At 43.1% G+C, this 13,764-nt stretch overlaps 1 protein-coding gene across 1 annotated transcript in view; it reads right to left on the bottom strand.

Annotated features, from left to right (window-relative positions):
• Positions 1-456: 456 nt before the first annotated feature.
• FBXL7 (F-box and leucine rich repeat protein 7) overlaps positions 457-13,764 on the bottom strand; it is a 390,711-nt gene continuing 377,403 nt past the window's right edge. Inside the window, exons 3-4 of the mRNA XM_063088028.1 lie at positions 7,027-7,638; positions 457-1,267 (exon numbers count right to left, since the gene is read on the bottom strand). Coding sequence (XP_062944098.1) covers positions 531-1,267; positions 7,027-7,638 — 1,349 coding nt within the window. The 3' untranslated portion in view covers positions 457-530. The remainder of the gene's footprint in view (positions 1,268-7,026; positions 7,639-13,764) is intronic.

Raw genomic sequence — 13,764 nt, 5'->3', positions numbered from 1 at the left:
CACCAAGCTGCTTGCTGCAACGGATTCTTCAAAAAGGCTGCAACGGATTCTTCAAAAAGGTTTGAAAAGCACTTTGTGGGATTGAAGAGTGTGCTTTTGGCCAATCAAGGGGAAATCTGAGAGTGTTATTATTCTGATGCTTTGTTGCTGCTGCGGTTGGGGGTGGGGTGGGGTTAGAGGGAAGAGGGTCCGGCCTGTGTCCAGGAGCAGGGCCGGGAGGGGGAGGGGTAAGGTGCTCTCCAAAACACACTGCAATCAGCCTGCTGAAGAGAAACTGCCTACAAATGGCCTGACCACACACCTATTCGCTGGGATAGAAATTTGTCTCCCTCCCTCCCCTCCCCCCACTTCTTTTCTTTGACCTGTGTTGCCCATGAGAAATTAGGAAACATAAAAGCCAGATTCCTAAGAACCTTCCTGGAAGAAACATCTGTTACGAGTGGGTGTCGGTGCTGACACATGCTGCTTGCTCAACACATTTTGTTTTGCTCCCGTCTGTGCGAACACAAGGCGGGCTGGAAGTTGTCCCTTCAGAAGAAGGCAGGGTTGGTGTGCTCGATGACGCAGCGCTTGCAGTGGCGTTTGACAAACCGCAGGGCCTCCACGGAGACCTCGCAGTCCTGGACATTCAGCATCTGGAGGTCAAAGCAGTTGGCGGCCACGATCTGCAAGCCCTGGCCGGTGATGCTCTCGCAGGACTTGAGGCTCAGCCGCTTGAGGTTGAAGCAGTTCAGGGCCAGGCACTCCAGGCCCGTGTCGGACACCAGAGGGCACTTGCCGATGTCCAGAGACTTGAGTTTCGTGCAGTTCTTGGCGAGGTACTCCACGCCGTGGTCCGTGATGCCCTCGCAGCCCCGCGCGTTGAGGTAGCGCAGCTTGCTGCAGTACTTGGCCACGTAGCGGATGCCCACGTCGGTGACCCGGCCGCAGTGCGCGATGCTGAGGTACCGCAGGCGGGACTCCAGCTTGGCGATCTCCCGCAGGCCGAAGTCGCTGACGAAGCGACAGTCGCTGACGCTCAGCTCCTTGATGGAGGTGCAGTAGATGACCAGGTAGCGCAGACCCTCGTCGGTGAGGCGCACGCAGCGGCGCAGGTACAGGTGGGTCAGCTGCGTGCAGTGCGCCGCGATGGTGTGCAGGCCTTCGTCCTCCAGCACGAAGCAGTCCGTCATGTCCAGGTAGCGGATGGAAATCTGTTTGCCATGCAAGGGCGACAGTTTAATGGAGGCCTCCCGGGTCAAGCTGATGCAGGTGACTTTGGAGCACCCTACACAAAGAGACAGAACACACGCTCAGAGCGACCTGCCGGAATGGGAGCCTCGCCAGGAAAGGACACGCCCAGCCCCTCTCCTAAGACCTGTCCCTACGTTGCCCTGTCTCGGCCCATACGGAGAAGAAAATAAAGAATACGTTGCCCGTGTTCATTCGACTATTTAGCTATTTCGATGATCTGGGTTTAAGGGGATTCACGGGCTTTAGAATCAGAAAGATCACGATTCTGATCCTTGATCCATCACTAGTTGCCTGCCACTGGGCACGTCAGTCCTTCTGAGTATTTCCTCTGTCTTAAAATGGGGCTGATCACGCTCCCTGCAAGGCAGCCCTGAGCAAGAAGTGAGACAATGTGTGAAAATATTTTGCCTTGGCCCGGACAGGACCGGGAGCTCAGGAGAGGCAGTTCTTTCCATGCAATGGTCTGGTAGCTCCTTGGTTCAAAGAAATGAGATGTGAGAGACAAAGCTTGGGCATGATCGTGGTTTGGCAGAAAGCACACTGGGTTGGGAGTCACACCTGGTTCAGATCTACTGTCTCAGGCAGGAGGCTCAACTTTTCCATCTCAAGACACTCCTCTATGTAATGAGAATTACCAGCTGGAGAGCCCTCACCATGGGGATGTAATGAGGATGCAGTGAGATGATGGATACAAACATACCTGGAAAATTCTCCAGGAAATGCATGTAGTTAGTGGTTTAAGAAGAGGACTATCTGGGGATTCCATTCAACGCTCTTCGGTCAAGGGAGCATAACAGTGTCATCTGGATTGCTGCTCTAGCCCCTCAAACGGTCTCCCTGCCTTGCCCGTAGCCCCCACAGTCAATTCTCCACACATCTGCCAGAGGGGTCCAGAGTGGACCTCATCTCTTATCCTGCTCCTCCAACCCCACTAGGCTCATTGCTGTTTCCCAGACACCTCAAGCACTATCCAGCCACCGGGTCTGAGCTCCGGAGAGGGCTTTCCCAGATAACCCCATGGGTGCTCCCCTACTTTCTTAGGTCTCCTAGCCAATGTCAGTTTGTTGGACAATTCTTCCCTTACCAGCCTGGATAGCCTACCATACCCTGCTTTACTTTCCTTTTTTTTTCAGCACTCTTTATCACTCGGCGGCATTATATATTTATTTGTTTACTTATTCATTTTCTGTCTCCTCACTCTGGAATGTAAGCTCCTAAGAAAAGAAACTCTGGGCTGTTCACTGCTGTATCTCTCATATCTGGTTCATATCTGGTGCTCAGGAGATGTCTGTTGAATGAATGAATAAGTGATTTATGCAGAGAAGAAAGTCCTCTTTCTATAGGAGGACAAGATGGGATAATCTAATTTCCAACATTTAAAGTCTTCAGGATTTTGACCCTGGCTGAAGTATGTCTACATTGAAAAACAGTTGTCTATTTTATAGTTACTTATTATGCCTTTTATTTGTGTTTAACTATGAAGTTTACAAAGTACTTTTATAAATATTTTCTTACTTGATTCTTAGAACAATCAATTTTACAGAAAAGGATATTAATGCTCAGAAAAATATCTTTAGATGCCCCTGCAAGCACGGTTTCTAAACCCCTAAATATATGTGTGTATAAATTTCATGTTTATACTATATATGGTAATTATTATATATATTTATATATAATATATAAACACTCATTGTATATTTCAGTTCACTATAGATTACTTTATAAAAATATGTTCAATATATTTATAGTATATAAATATAAATACATAATAAATATCCACAGTCAATATATACTATAAAAATAAAAGTATATTTATGTATATTTCATTCCACTGCATAGACAGTATATATATTTTTCATGTTCTCTCTGCTCTTTTCCAGTTCCTCTGGCAGCTCTAAAGCCAGGTGCCTCACTCTGGACACCTCTGCATCTTGGCTGTTCAATGCAATATTCTAGGCTTCTGCGCAGCTGCACCATGGTGCTAACCAGGACTTTCCTCCCACCTCCTGGCAGGCTGCCCAGGAAACTGTTAAAAAACTCAGGTCCTGGGAATTAATGAGGTTCAAAAGCCATGTGCTACCAAGTCAAAGAATTTCAGAAAGGAGTGAAGCATGCAATCCAAAGCTTGAAAACAAAGATGTGACTTGTCACAGGCTGGTCACACTGTTCCAGTGGGCTCCACGGTTTGGTGAAATGTGGTTAGTCCCTGTAGTGGATTAAATTATGTCCCCCAAAACTCCCTGAAGCTTGAATTGTGTGCCCCAAGTTTTATGTATTGTAAACTTCGCTCCCACTGTGACTGTTAAGAGGGTGGGAAATCCTATTACAGTAATTGAAAGGTGGAGCCTTAAAGAGGTGATTGGATTGTAGGATCGTGCAGTAGTGAATGGATTAAAAATGGTGGTCAAAGGTGCGATGCTGAGGGCTTTTAAAAAAGAGGAGAGTCTGTCTTTCTCCTGCTCTCTTGCTCTCTCTGCTTCCATCATCTTGCAATGTGAGACCCCTGGGTCACTGTTGCCACCACAAGATGGACTTTGGACTTCCCAGCCTCAGAAACTGTAAGCAATAAATTTTCTTTTTCTTTATATATCACCCAGTTCCAGGTATTCTGTTATAAGCAACAAAAACAGACAAATACAGTCCCCCTCAACCTTATCTTTGAAATATCCCTTTATTTTGGTTTCTTTCATTAGGCTGACTGCAATCCTGCTTATACTGAATTTATTTGTCTGCGCTAGTGGTTGTCCATCGGCAACGCCTGTGAAGGGATTTTGTTTTTTGAGATCATATGATAACCTTTCTTCTCAAATTCTTGGTTCCAGTTTACTTTTCTTTGCTTTCTTTCTCTTTCTTTCTTTCTTTCTTTCTTTCTTTCTTTCTTTCTTTCTTTCTTTCTTTCTTTCTTTCTTTCTTTCTTTCTTTCTCTCTCTCTCTCTCTCTTTCTGTCTCTCTCTTTCTTTCTTTTTATTAATATCTAGCAAGACCTGCTGCACTCCAGGAAAGACACTGTATTTGGTATAAGGAAATATGTATCTCGTCTTTGAAATTGAGTCCCAAATTTAATGAAATGCTAGTTTAGCACAGTTTTGGTGAAGAAACTACTTTGATATGCCTGTATTATTTTAGATTAATCATTTTAAAGTTTGCTTTAGCCCTAATTCTCACAGATTTGCTAAGCAGAGACTTACATGCTCTGCTGAGGAATTTGAACTTTTCCTGTAGGACATGAGAAGCAATTGGAGATTTTATGCAGGAAAGTGAAGGTTAGACTTGCAGTTTGAAAAAAATCCTCCAGAGGTTGGTTGTGTGGAGGGTGGGCTGTGGAGATTGAGATATAAAGAGGATGGTTAGTGAAGCATGCATCCAGGCAGGCAGGTATAGAGGATGGACTCAAGGTACTGGGGAGGAAGAATCACCTTGATAGGATTCTACTGGTTGGATATAAAAGATTTCCTAGAAAGAGAAGTAAGGATGACTCCCAGGTCAATAGTTGTAAAGAACCCTTCTGAAGCAATTCCATATGCAGTAATTACAACATTTTAAATTCTGAAAGTTGGTTGTTTTCAATATATTACATTGATGTTTAAAGATATTCTTAGTAAAAGGTAATGTGTGATCATGATAAAACATGACAGGTAATTGTAGTAATTTTCAATGACTTGAAAAGATTGCTTTCCAAATGGGCACTTTTTTGCATTGCTAGGGATGGGATAGGCAGTCTCTTGTCCATTAGGGGTATTAAGCTCTAGACCAGTATGAGTCTTGCAAAGTCAAATTTACTGCCATTGAGAAGGTAACCACTATCAGAGGCCATTTGTAAAAACCAAAAACAGCAAAGCATAGTGAAATCAGCTTTGGCAGCCCTCTGGCCTGGCCTCTCTTTGTACCAACACAGTACTTTCTGGATTTCTTCCAAATGGGAGGGCACTGTTAGTAGGTGCTGATGACAGACCTATACTTATGGCCTTTTGGGTCTTTCAAGTCCATTTACCTGGAAATCCCTCCCATATCTGGAATTCTGTGTTCGTAATTTAGTGACTACAGATTCCCCTTGATTTAGTTTCTATGGACGCAGATCACTGGGGTCATGGGAGACATGCAACTATGCTACACAAATATATTTGAACCTGCAAATTGGTCAGGTTGATCTACAGGACAGATGTCAAGGCTTAATGGTTCTTCACTGGCCCTGCAGGATCACTTGGGCTAGAAGCCCAAGAATTTCCATTCCCAAATAGCCAGAGTAGTTTCTGTATTTCTGAATTTCAAAAGGAGGCTGAAAGAGAGGATACAATGACTTGCAGTATGTATTAACGGTACATGGGAAGCCCCTTTAGCAAAGATGGGAATTCCAAAAATGAATCATTTTCTAATCTGAGAAAATACAATAAAATGAGGTGTTTATAAAATGCTCAGACTCTCAGAATGTTAAAGAACCCAGTTTTTGCCTTTTTTTTTTCCCGCTGAAGAGAAAACACATCTAGAAAAAGCTGTGAATTGTCTCCAGTCACAAAGTTTTGAAATTAGTTCGCACCACATCACAATGCTTTCTTTTTCCACAATTCCTTGGAGGAAAAATGTAAGAAAACCTCCTCATTTCCTGCTTCTTTATGCCAACGGCTGCTCATGACTAACTGGACTATGGTTTTGTCCAGAAGCCAGCTGAAGTGGAGGAGCAGAGAGTTGCTTTCCAGCAGAGGAAGGAATCTGCAAAAATAATGGACTGTCATCTGAAATATTTTCAGATGTAGGCTTTCAAAAGCGAGAGCAAGCTGAGAGAGCCAGCTTTACCTCAGATTTTGTTGGAGGGCATCAGTTACCTCAGATGCTTGTAAATCCCAAATTCTGTTTATTCACCCATCACAGTGCTTTTTACTTCTTGATCCCTCCCCAGCAATCCCTGAAGTTGCAACTCACGCTGTTCATTTCTTTAGCTCCCTGATGCATCTTATGCATTTCAGCCTCTCGAATGTTCATCTTTTGAGTGGGCAGCAGATGAGATAAAGAAAGGCTGTTAGTCCAGCCTGATCCCTGTCTGGCGCCAAAGTGTGAGTCTGGGCTTTAATTCTTCCTGCCTGAGAGAGGTTTGCAAGCAAAGCGGCCATGCTGAGATTTCCTTAATTTCAATGATTCAATGGACTTTACCCTTTCACTGTGTGACTGAGAATTTTGCCTAAGAAATGATACAAAATTAACCCAGGGGTGAGGAGAATGAGGATGAAATGTAAGGAGACACTTGGCTATAATGGGCGTCCCCCAATGTCTACAAAATGGCAAGCCACAAGAGCACAGGCCACAGCTTAGTGTTCTATCACCCACAGTGGCACAGCGATGCCGATAGCACAGAGACACACGCGGTCCTTGTTACAGCTCAGACATGGCTCTGCGGACCAACAACACGTGGACTTAAGAGTAGCTTTTCAACTGTGTTTGAGTTTGCCTCTTGGTTCATATTTATCTGCACTTAGATTTTTTTGTTCCCATTTTCTATGACTGCTCTGAAATAACTGTGGGAGTTACAAAGAGTAAAGACACATTTAAAAGCCATACTAACCTGAAGTGCCCAAAGAGTTCCTCTAAGAAGCGGACATCAGTTGATGAAAAGGACACTTGTGGCCTCCAGGGTCATGACTGCATAGAGACAGTTCCTTTGGAAGAGCCAGCCTCCCTATCCCCCACCCCCCCATCTCTGATGGCTAGCAAGAAGGGGACCCTCCGCTGGTGGCAATGTCACCACTGATTTGGAATGGTGCATTGGGAAGGCCCACGGCTGGAAGGTGCGTTTGCATTTACCTGACACATCGAGGTGCTCCAGGTTGGGGCAGAGGGACACCACGTCAAAGACGGCCTCGTTGGAGATGTTGTAACAGCCCGAGACTTCCAGGCGCCTCAGCTCGGGGCAGCACTGGGCGATGGTGTAGAGCCCTCGGTCTGTGAGCCGCCTGCAGCCACTGACAGTTACGGTTTCCAGCATGAGACAGACGTTGGGGGTGTCCTGGCAGAGTCTGCGGGTGAGCACCTTGAGGGCGCGGTCCACGTGGATGGTCTCGCCCGTCAGGCGGATAGTCCTCCAGAGGCGCGGGTCCCAGGCCAGGTTGTACCAGCGGCGGCACACGCGCGCGCAGCGGCACAGCTGGTTGGTGGGCAGGAAGGAGAAGACGTGCACCATGGAGTGGTCGGGCAGCCGGTCTATGCTGGCCTGCTCCTTCTGCGGTCTGGAAGCCAGCCGGATGAGCGGGTGCGTGAGGCGGGTCGGGGGCGGGGAGTGGACCATGGCCACCGTCTCCCCGGTGACGGAGGACGAGGAGGTGGACGAGCCCCTTCCATTCTGAAAGCCTGGCAGACTCGGTGGACATATCAGGGCTGGGCTGGGCGTGCTCAGTGTGCGCATGCTCAGGTCGGAGTCTGGCAGGGGACAGAGAACACAGGGTTAAGGATGATGGTGTCAGCAGAGCCCCCTGGGACGGGGGAGGAAGGAAACCTGGTTTCTCAGAGAAGACATTCACAGGGGGCAGCACTCTCAATGCACTGACATCCTTCCCAGGCAGCTAACCCCCCATGATCTACACCAGGGTGGGCAAACTGCAAATGCAAAGGGCCAGACAGTAAATATTTGAAGCTTTGCAGTCCATATGGGCTCTGTCTCCCTTGCGGTGACTCAACCCTGCCATTGTAGTGCAAAAGCTGCCATAAACAAAATGTAAACGGACGGGCGTGGCTGTTTCAATAAAACTTGTTTTATGAAAGCAGACCAGCTGGACAAGTCCCTGTCCAGATAGGGGACACATCCCCTCCGGCTATAATTAGCTGACCTCTTGTCTGCATTGATGGTGACCATCTAAAGGGCACAACTTCAAAGTTTCGTTGTTTCTATTCTGGGGAGAAACCTCATATATTAGGTACACAAACTGATGGACTTTCCTAACTATGTTTTGGTTAGGTGGATGATTATGTGACACTTACAGATGATGGGAATGAGTTTCAGGAGAGAGGAAGACTAGTGAGTGGGTGCAGAGAACATCTGCTGTCTCTGCTCTCTTCTGTCCCCCCATGTCCAGTCTCCCTTCTCTTGACAACAGTAGCCCAGGATGAGGGAGCCACTGGCTTCCTCTGCCGGCTCAGGCATTTCAGATGGTATTTCCAGTCCTGGAATATCTTGGAAAATATTTATTTTTTCTAATTATTAACAACCTCCCCTTTGCATTTGAATAATGTGAGTCATATTCTGTTCCTTGGAACCAGAAAGATGACCTGATGAAGACACAGTGGTTTTTAAGTCTATGAGGGATTAAGAATTCTTTAGAATACCAGTTCAAGAAGTATGCTTATTTCCTCTCTCAATATATATGAGAAAGAATTTTGCCTCTAAATATATATTATAGATTTTATATATAGATAAATTTATTTAGGACGAAATTTACTCAATATATTTATATATATTTTATATAAATATATACATACACTATATATATATAAGTAGATATATTTAAAAATACTTTTTATATATACTTTTTAAAATATATATTTTTTATGTATTTAAAGAGAGAAAAAGAACATAGGTGCGTATTTATCTCCAAAATACACATTTCTTTCTCTTTACAATAAGTGAGTTGGGCTAGACAATTTCTAAGTAATTTCCAGCTCTAATTATAACTCTAAAGACTTAAACAAAAGCTCCATCCTTGTGTGCTTTTCCATATTTCATACCCCTGAAATTAGCACTCATATCTTTTCAAAGAACTTCCAGCAGTAACACACAGCAAAAGAAGTTCTGACACCTGGACATCTCTGTTGGGTATCTATTAGTCATTTTCTTACAGATCTTCTTTTTCTACTGCTGTAATTTTTCTTTTCATTTATTTCTTTATAACCTAATAGTGAAAATGATTTACACATGTCCACACTTGGCTCACAGAGCATCTTTAAATTATCACCTCCGCCCGCCTCCCGTGTCTGCCTTTTGAAATACTAACACCTTTCCTGAGTATTTGCAGATGCCGCCTCCTCAAAGAACATTTTCCTGGTGTCTTTGAGACATGATTCCTTCCCTTTTCAAATCCGCACTCTTTGTTATGCAGGCATTTGTGAATTTATCTTTCCCTGGTATGGTTGATCGCAGTATTATTCTCAATTTTGCATTCTTCCCTATATCCCCATATCCTTTGTCTTGTGACTTGTGGTTCCTCCTAGGCAGAGTATATTTCCTCTAGTGATGCTGGGCTTGGTCATGTGACTTGCTGGCCAGTGAACGTTAGAGGAAAACTATTTGTGCAGTTGGACTTGACCTCTTCATGTTCTACCATTGCCACGAGAAGAACATACCTGGCTAGCCCCCTGCTATTAGGATGATGAAAGACCCATGGAGCGGACAGAATTGGCTTAGGGTCACGCTCAGCCAAGCCCAGCTTTGTTCAACCAACACTCAGATGAATCACAGATGAAAGAGCTAGAATAACCAACAAATTTATGCCACTGAGTTTGGGGGTGATTTGTGGCACAGCATTACTGTGGCAACAGATGATGGATATGCCTTCCAGACACTAAAAACTCCTTTGGAATGAGGATTAAATCCTGTTGTTATTTGTGTCCTGATAGCACCTGATCTGGTTTATGGTATATTAACAGGTGTGCAACAAATATCTTGAATTGAATGGAAATACTTAGTGTTTAAAAAAATCATTTGTAGCTTGGTATATACTTTTCTATCCCCGGTGGTGGACATAGTGCATGTTAAATCATTTATAGGAAAAGAAATACATATTTCTCTCTTTTGTAATCAGCAAGAATGAATAGTAAATCTTCAAGGAAAACCCTGAATGTAAACTGATTACTGACTTCAAAACTGCCATCCACGCTGCCCCGTGTGTGCTCAGAGAATTGCCTCTGAAGTCAGTGTGTTCCTCAGTCAGGTGAACAACTTATTTCGGGCCAAGAGGAAAAGGCAATTTTAGGCTCTCAGCTCTGACATTTCAGCAAGCATGAGGGACCTGAAATCTCTCTCCTGCCTACCTAGGTTCTATTCATCTTGCAGGAGAAGACACTTAGCTGCCCTGCGGAGACCTGTACAGAGTTAGGCCCCTGAGGAATGAAACATACTTACCCTGTGTGTGGCTGGTGAGGAAGAGGGGGAGGGATTTATAAAACCTACAACTTTAGCTGTTTGACTTTTCTTCCCTCTTCCATGCTCCCAGCACTGGGGTGCATAATGGGAAAACATCCAGACTGCCTAGCACCGGGTGCCTTTCATAATGCCTTCCGCTTTTCTTCTTTCTTTTCTTTGCTATGCACCATGCCTCAGTGTAAAAGGTATTCACACTCAAGAAGAGAAGGAAGCCTTCCCCACCGGGGAGGAACGTTCTGCCCCGTGGGGGGATTAGGGAGCCCTCAGTGGCTTTCCTCACTCTGCTGTCTGGAGCTTAGCAGCTGGGTTCTCAGCAGTGACTGGACATTGCTCTTCACCGCTCCCAAAGTGGGGAGACCAGCAGGAAAGTCTGGGCGATTTCTGCCTGGAAAGCTGAATGTCTCTTTCCCCAGAACATACACCAGGACTATCTGGTTCTTACTACTCATTCTACAGCAAGTGAAGAACCCTCAGAGAACTTTTGAAAGGATATTGTTTGTCATAATTGAGTAAAAGGCACCTGGTAAATAAAATAAAGAACAATGAGTAACAACTAGAGATATGCTTACCTAGAAGGTGTCACAAAATATCTTTTCTTGATATTTTCCCCAAATATTTAAAATTTATTTTCAAAATAAAAAATGTTATATATACATATGTAATATGCATGTATGTATGCACATACTTGTATATATGTATATGTTTTTAAACCTGGAAATACATTCTATTATTGGCAAAATATGCATGGCTTGTTACACAATGTCTTACCCTTTGATACTAGAAGCTATTTACTGCCACTAGGTGTGCTTTATAAAAATAGGAGATTTTTCATATAGTACTGTCAAGAGAAGCAGCATATGTCTACATACTAGGGAAAGAGACCATGGCTTCAAATTCAAAACAAGGACCATTTCCACCCCCAAGTAGTATATTTCATTTTCACAAGAGGATGCGGAAAGACTAAGTGCACTCTTTGTACATGGTAGTTATTTCTCTTATATCCCTTTCAGAGGACTGGCAGCCAAATTTACAGAGGATATTGTCAAGAGCACTGATGTTTTTCGAGAGAGCTTAGAAACAAGGACCCCAATTCCCAGATACCCAGGCTCAAACTCAGAGAGGAGAGGATCAAAGGCAAATATTAAGATAATATAGGTAGAAGAATGCTGGAACCCTCCTCCTGGCTTTATGATATTGCAATACATATAGAAGCAGAAAGAGTATTTGAACTGAGAATATGGATTTAGAATATCTTGTAGACATGAGAATATTTCATACCTGAATACCTAATCCAAGTGAATTTCTACCTATCTGATATCTTTGGGCAAAATCACCCTATTTATCTTAGCAGGAGGGTGATATGTATTGATCTAAAACCTAGTTTAACAATAACTCTGAGAGGAGATTATCGCTCATTTTAATAATTGTACACTTTTGTATACACTTATATAAGAAATTAGCCATTATAGTTCTCTCTTTATCTTTCCCATAAACAAGATGGTGAGATACATGCATGTCATATGGAAAATGTCCACACTGCCAGGGACTATTTTGAACAGGGAAAAAGGGCATTTGCAAAAAATGCCAAATGAAATATATGAGGGGACTTCAAAAAGTTCATGGAAGAATTTGTATTATTGTGTAGTTCCACTTTTCCATGAACTTTTGAAGTACCCTCACACATGTCCAAAAGCTTCTATCAAGAATCAAATTAATTGCTGCCTGAAACCAAATGTGCTTAAATTCTGACACGTTCTTTTGGTAATTGGAAGTGGGGATCATGATGAAATTGCAGCCTAAATCCTCTCAAAGCCTCCTTTCCCGGCTGCCTCTATGATATCCATGTCACCACAGGAGCGGATATCACCCACACAACATCCTTGGCAAGAAACATCAAAAAGCGGTGTACACAAAAATCTCTTGATTATTTTATTGGAAGATACAATGTCCCCTGAAATATTAGGAAAAGGAATACCCAAACTCTTAAGGGAGCAGTACATTTTCATAACATACTACAAATTTCCAGAACATACACAGGGCAGGTGACTTTTAAAAATCCATCAAGACCACTGTTCTCCCAGCAGATAGTCTTTGAGTAAACTTTTTTTTTTTTTTATAAGAATAAGTGAAATACTCCCATTTGCAACAACAAGGATGAGCCTGGAGAAACTTATGTTGAATGAAATAAGCAAAGCACAGGGGGATAAATACCGCATGTACACACTCATATGTGGGAGCTAAGAGAGAAAGAAGGAAGGAAAGAAAGACCACAGTAATGTGTTGGACTTGCAGAGGGAGAGAACATTCCTTGGGCTACAAAGTGGAGTTGGGGGGGAAGGGGTGGGGCAGGGGGCTGGTGGTTGGGGATAATTGGGCTGGGGACATGGGGTACAAATGCAATTTGTGGTTATGGGTATGCTGCCAGTATGAATCTGGCCCCCACATCACAGGCACAAGGGGTGAGAATCAGCTTTGTATCTCATGACTATTCATAGCCAATTAAAAAAAACTGTCAATAATAATAATAATAATAATAATAATAATAGAAGAGTAAGTGCACAGATTGATAATGGAATCTGTTAAAGATAGACTCAATAAATTACTTTGTAATAGGATGGATGGATGAATGGAAGGATAGACAGACAGACAAATCTATAAGAGGAAAATTATAAAATTTGCAAAAAGGAAACTTTTGGTTAGTTTCAAATATGAGAATTGGAAAAGATGCTGTCGATTATAAATATGTAAGACCCAAGGAGAGCTAGAGATGAGCACAGTGCAAGTATTGTGAAAACAGAATTTAAAGGAGAAATGACTGCATACTTTTGCAATAAAATATGTATTTTGTGGCCTCACTATGTCTTCTAATGACACTAGGAAGCTGGATATACAAGGGTACTTCAAAAAGTTCCTTGAAAAATAGGATTAGAAGATAATACTAATCTTTCCATGAACTTCTTGACTGAAAAAGAGCAAAAAATACATTGACATCTGCAGAAATCCAGGAAGATAAACAGAATGAACTGCAAGAAATACACAGGGCTAGATATCTGTTATTAAAATTCAGTGAATTGCACTGCTGCAGATTCTCAGATTACAGATTTACAGGCAGAAAAGAAAGTGACAATTCATTCATCCATTGGGTCATTTAACACATATTGTTACTGCCATCTGCGTGCCCAGTGTGGTCTAGGAAGGGAGGAGTTATTGCATTTGAGTAGAGTACAAAGCAAATATTTCCAGTCCACCTCCTTTCTTCACCATAGCCTCATTAAAGTACCTCACAGCATAGACTCTGACATCTTCAATGTCTTGTATTCTTTACAGAAAGAAAAATGGCTCTATGTTGCGGATGCCCCCAAATCACACAACATTCAGCATGGAGAAGGATATAAAAGTTTGTCTAAGTA

This window comes from Cynocephalus volans, chromosome 2, assembly GCF_027409185.1.
Source record: "Cynocephalus volans isolate mCynVol1 chromosome 2, mCynVol1.pri, whole genome shotgun sequence".
Classification (NCBI taxonomy): domain Eukaryota; kingdom Metazoa; phylum Chordata; class Mammalia; order Dermoptera; family Cynocephalidae; genus Cynocephalus; species Cynocephalus volans.
The sequence above is the reverse complement of the archived record's forward strand: the minus strand, read 5'-3'. Positions and strand labels throughout refer to the sequence as shown.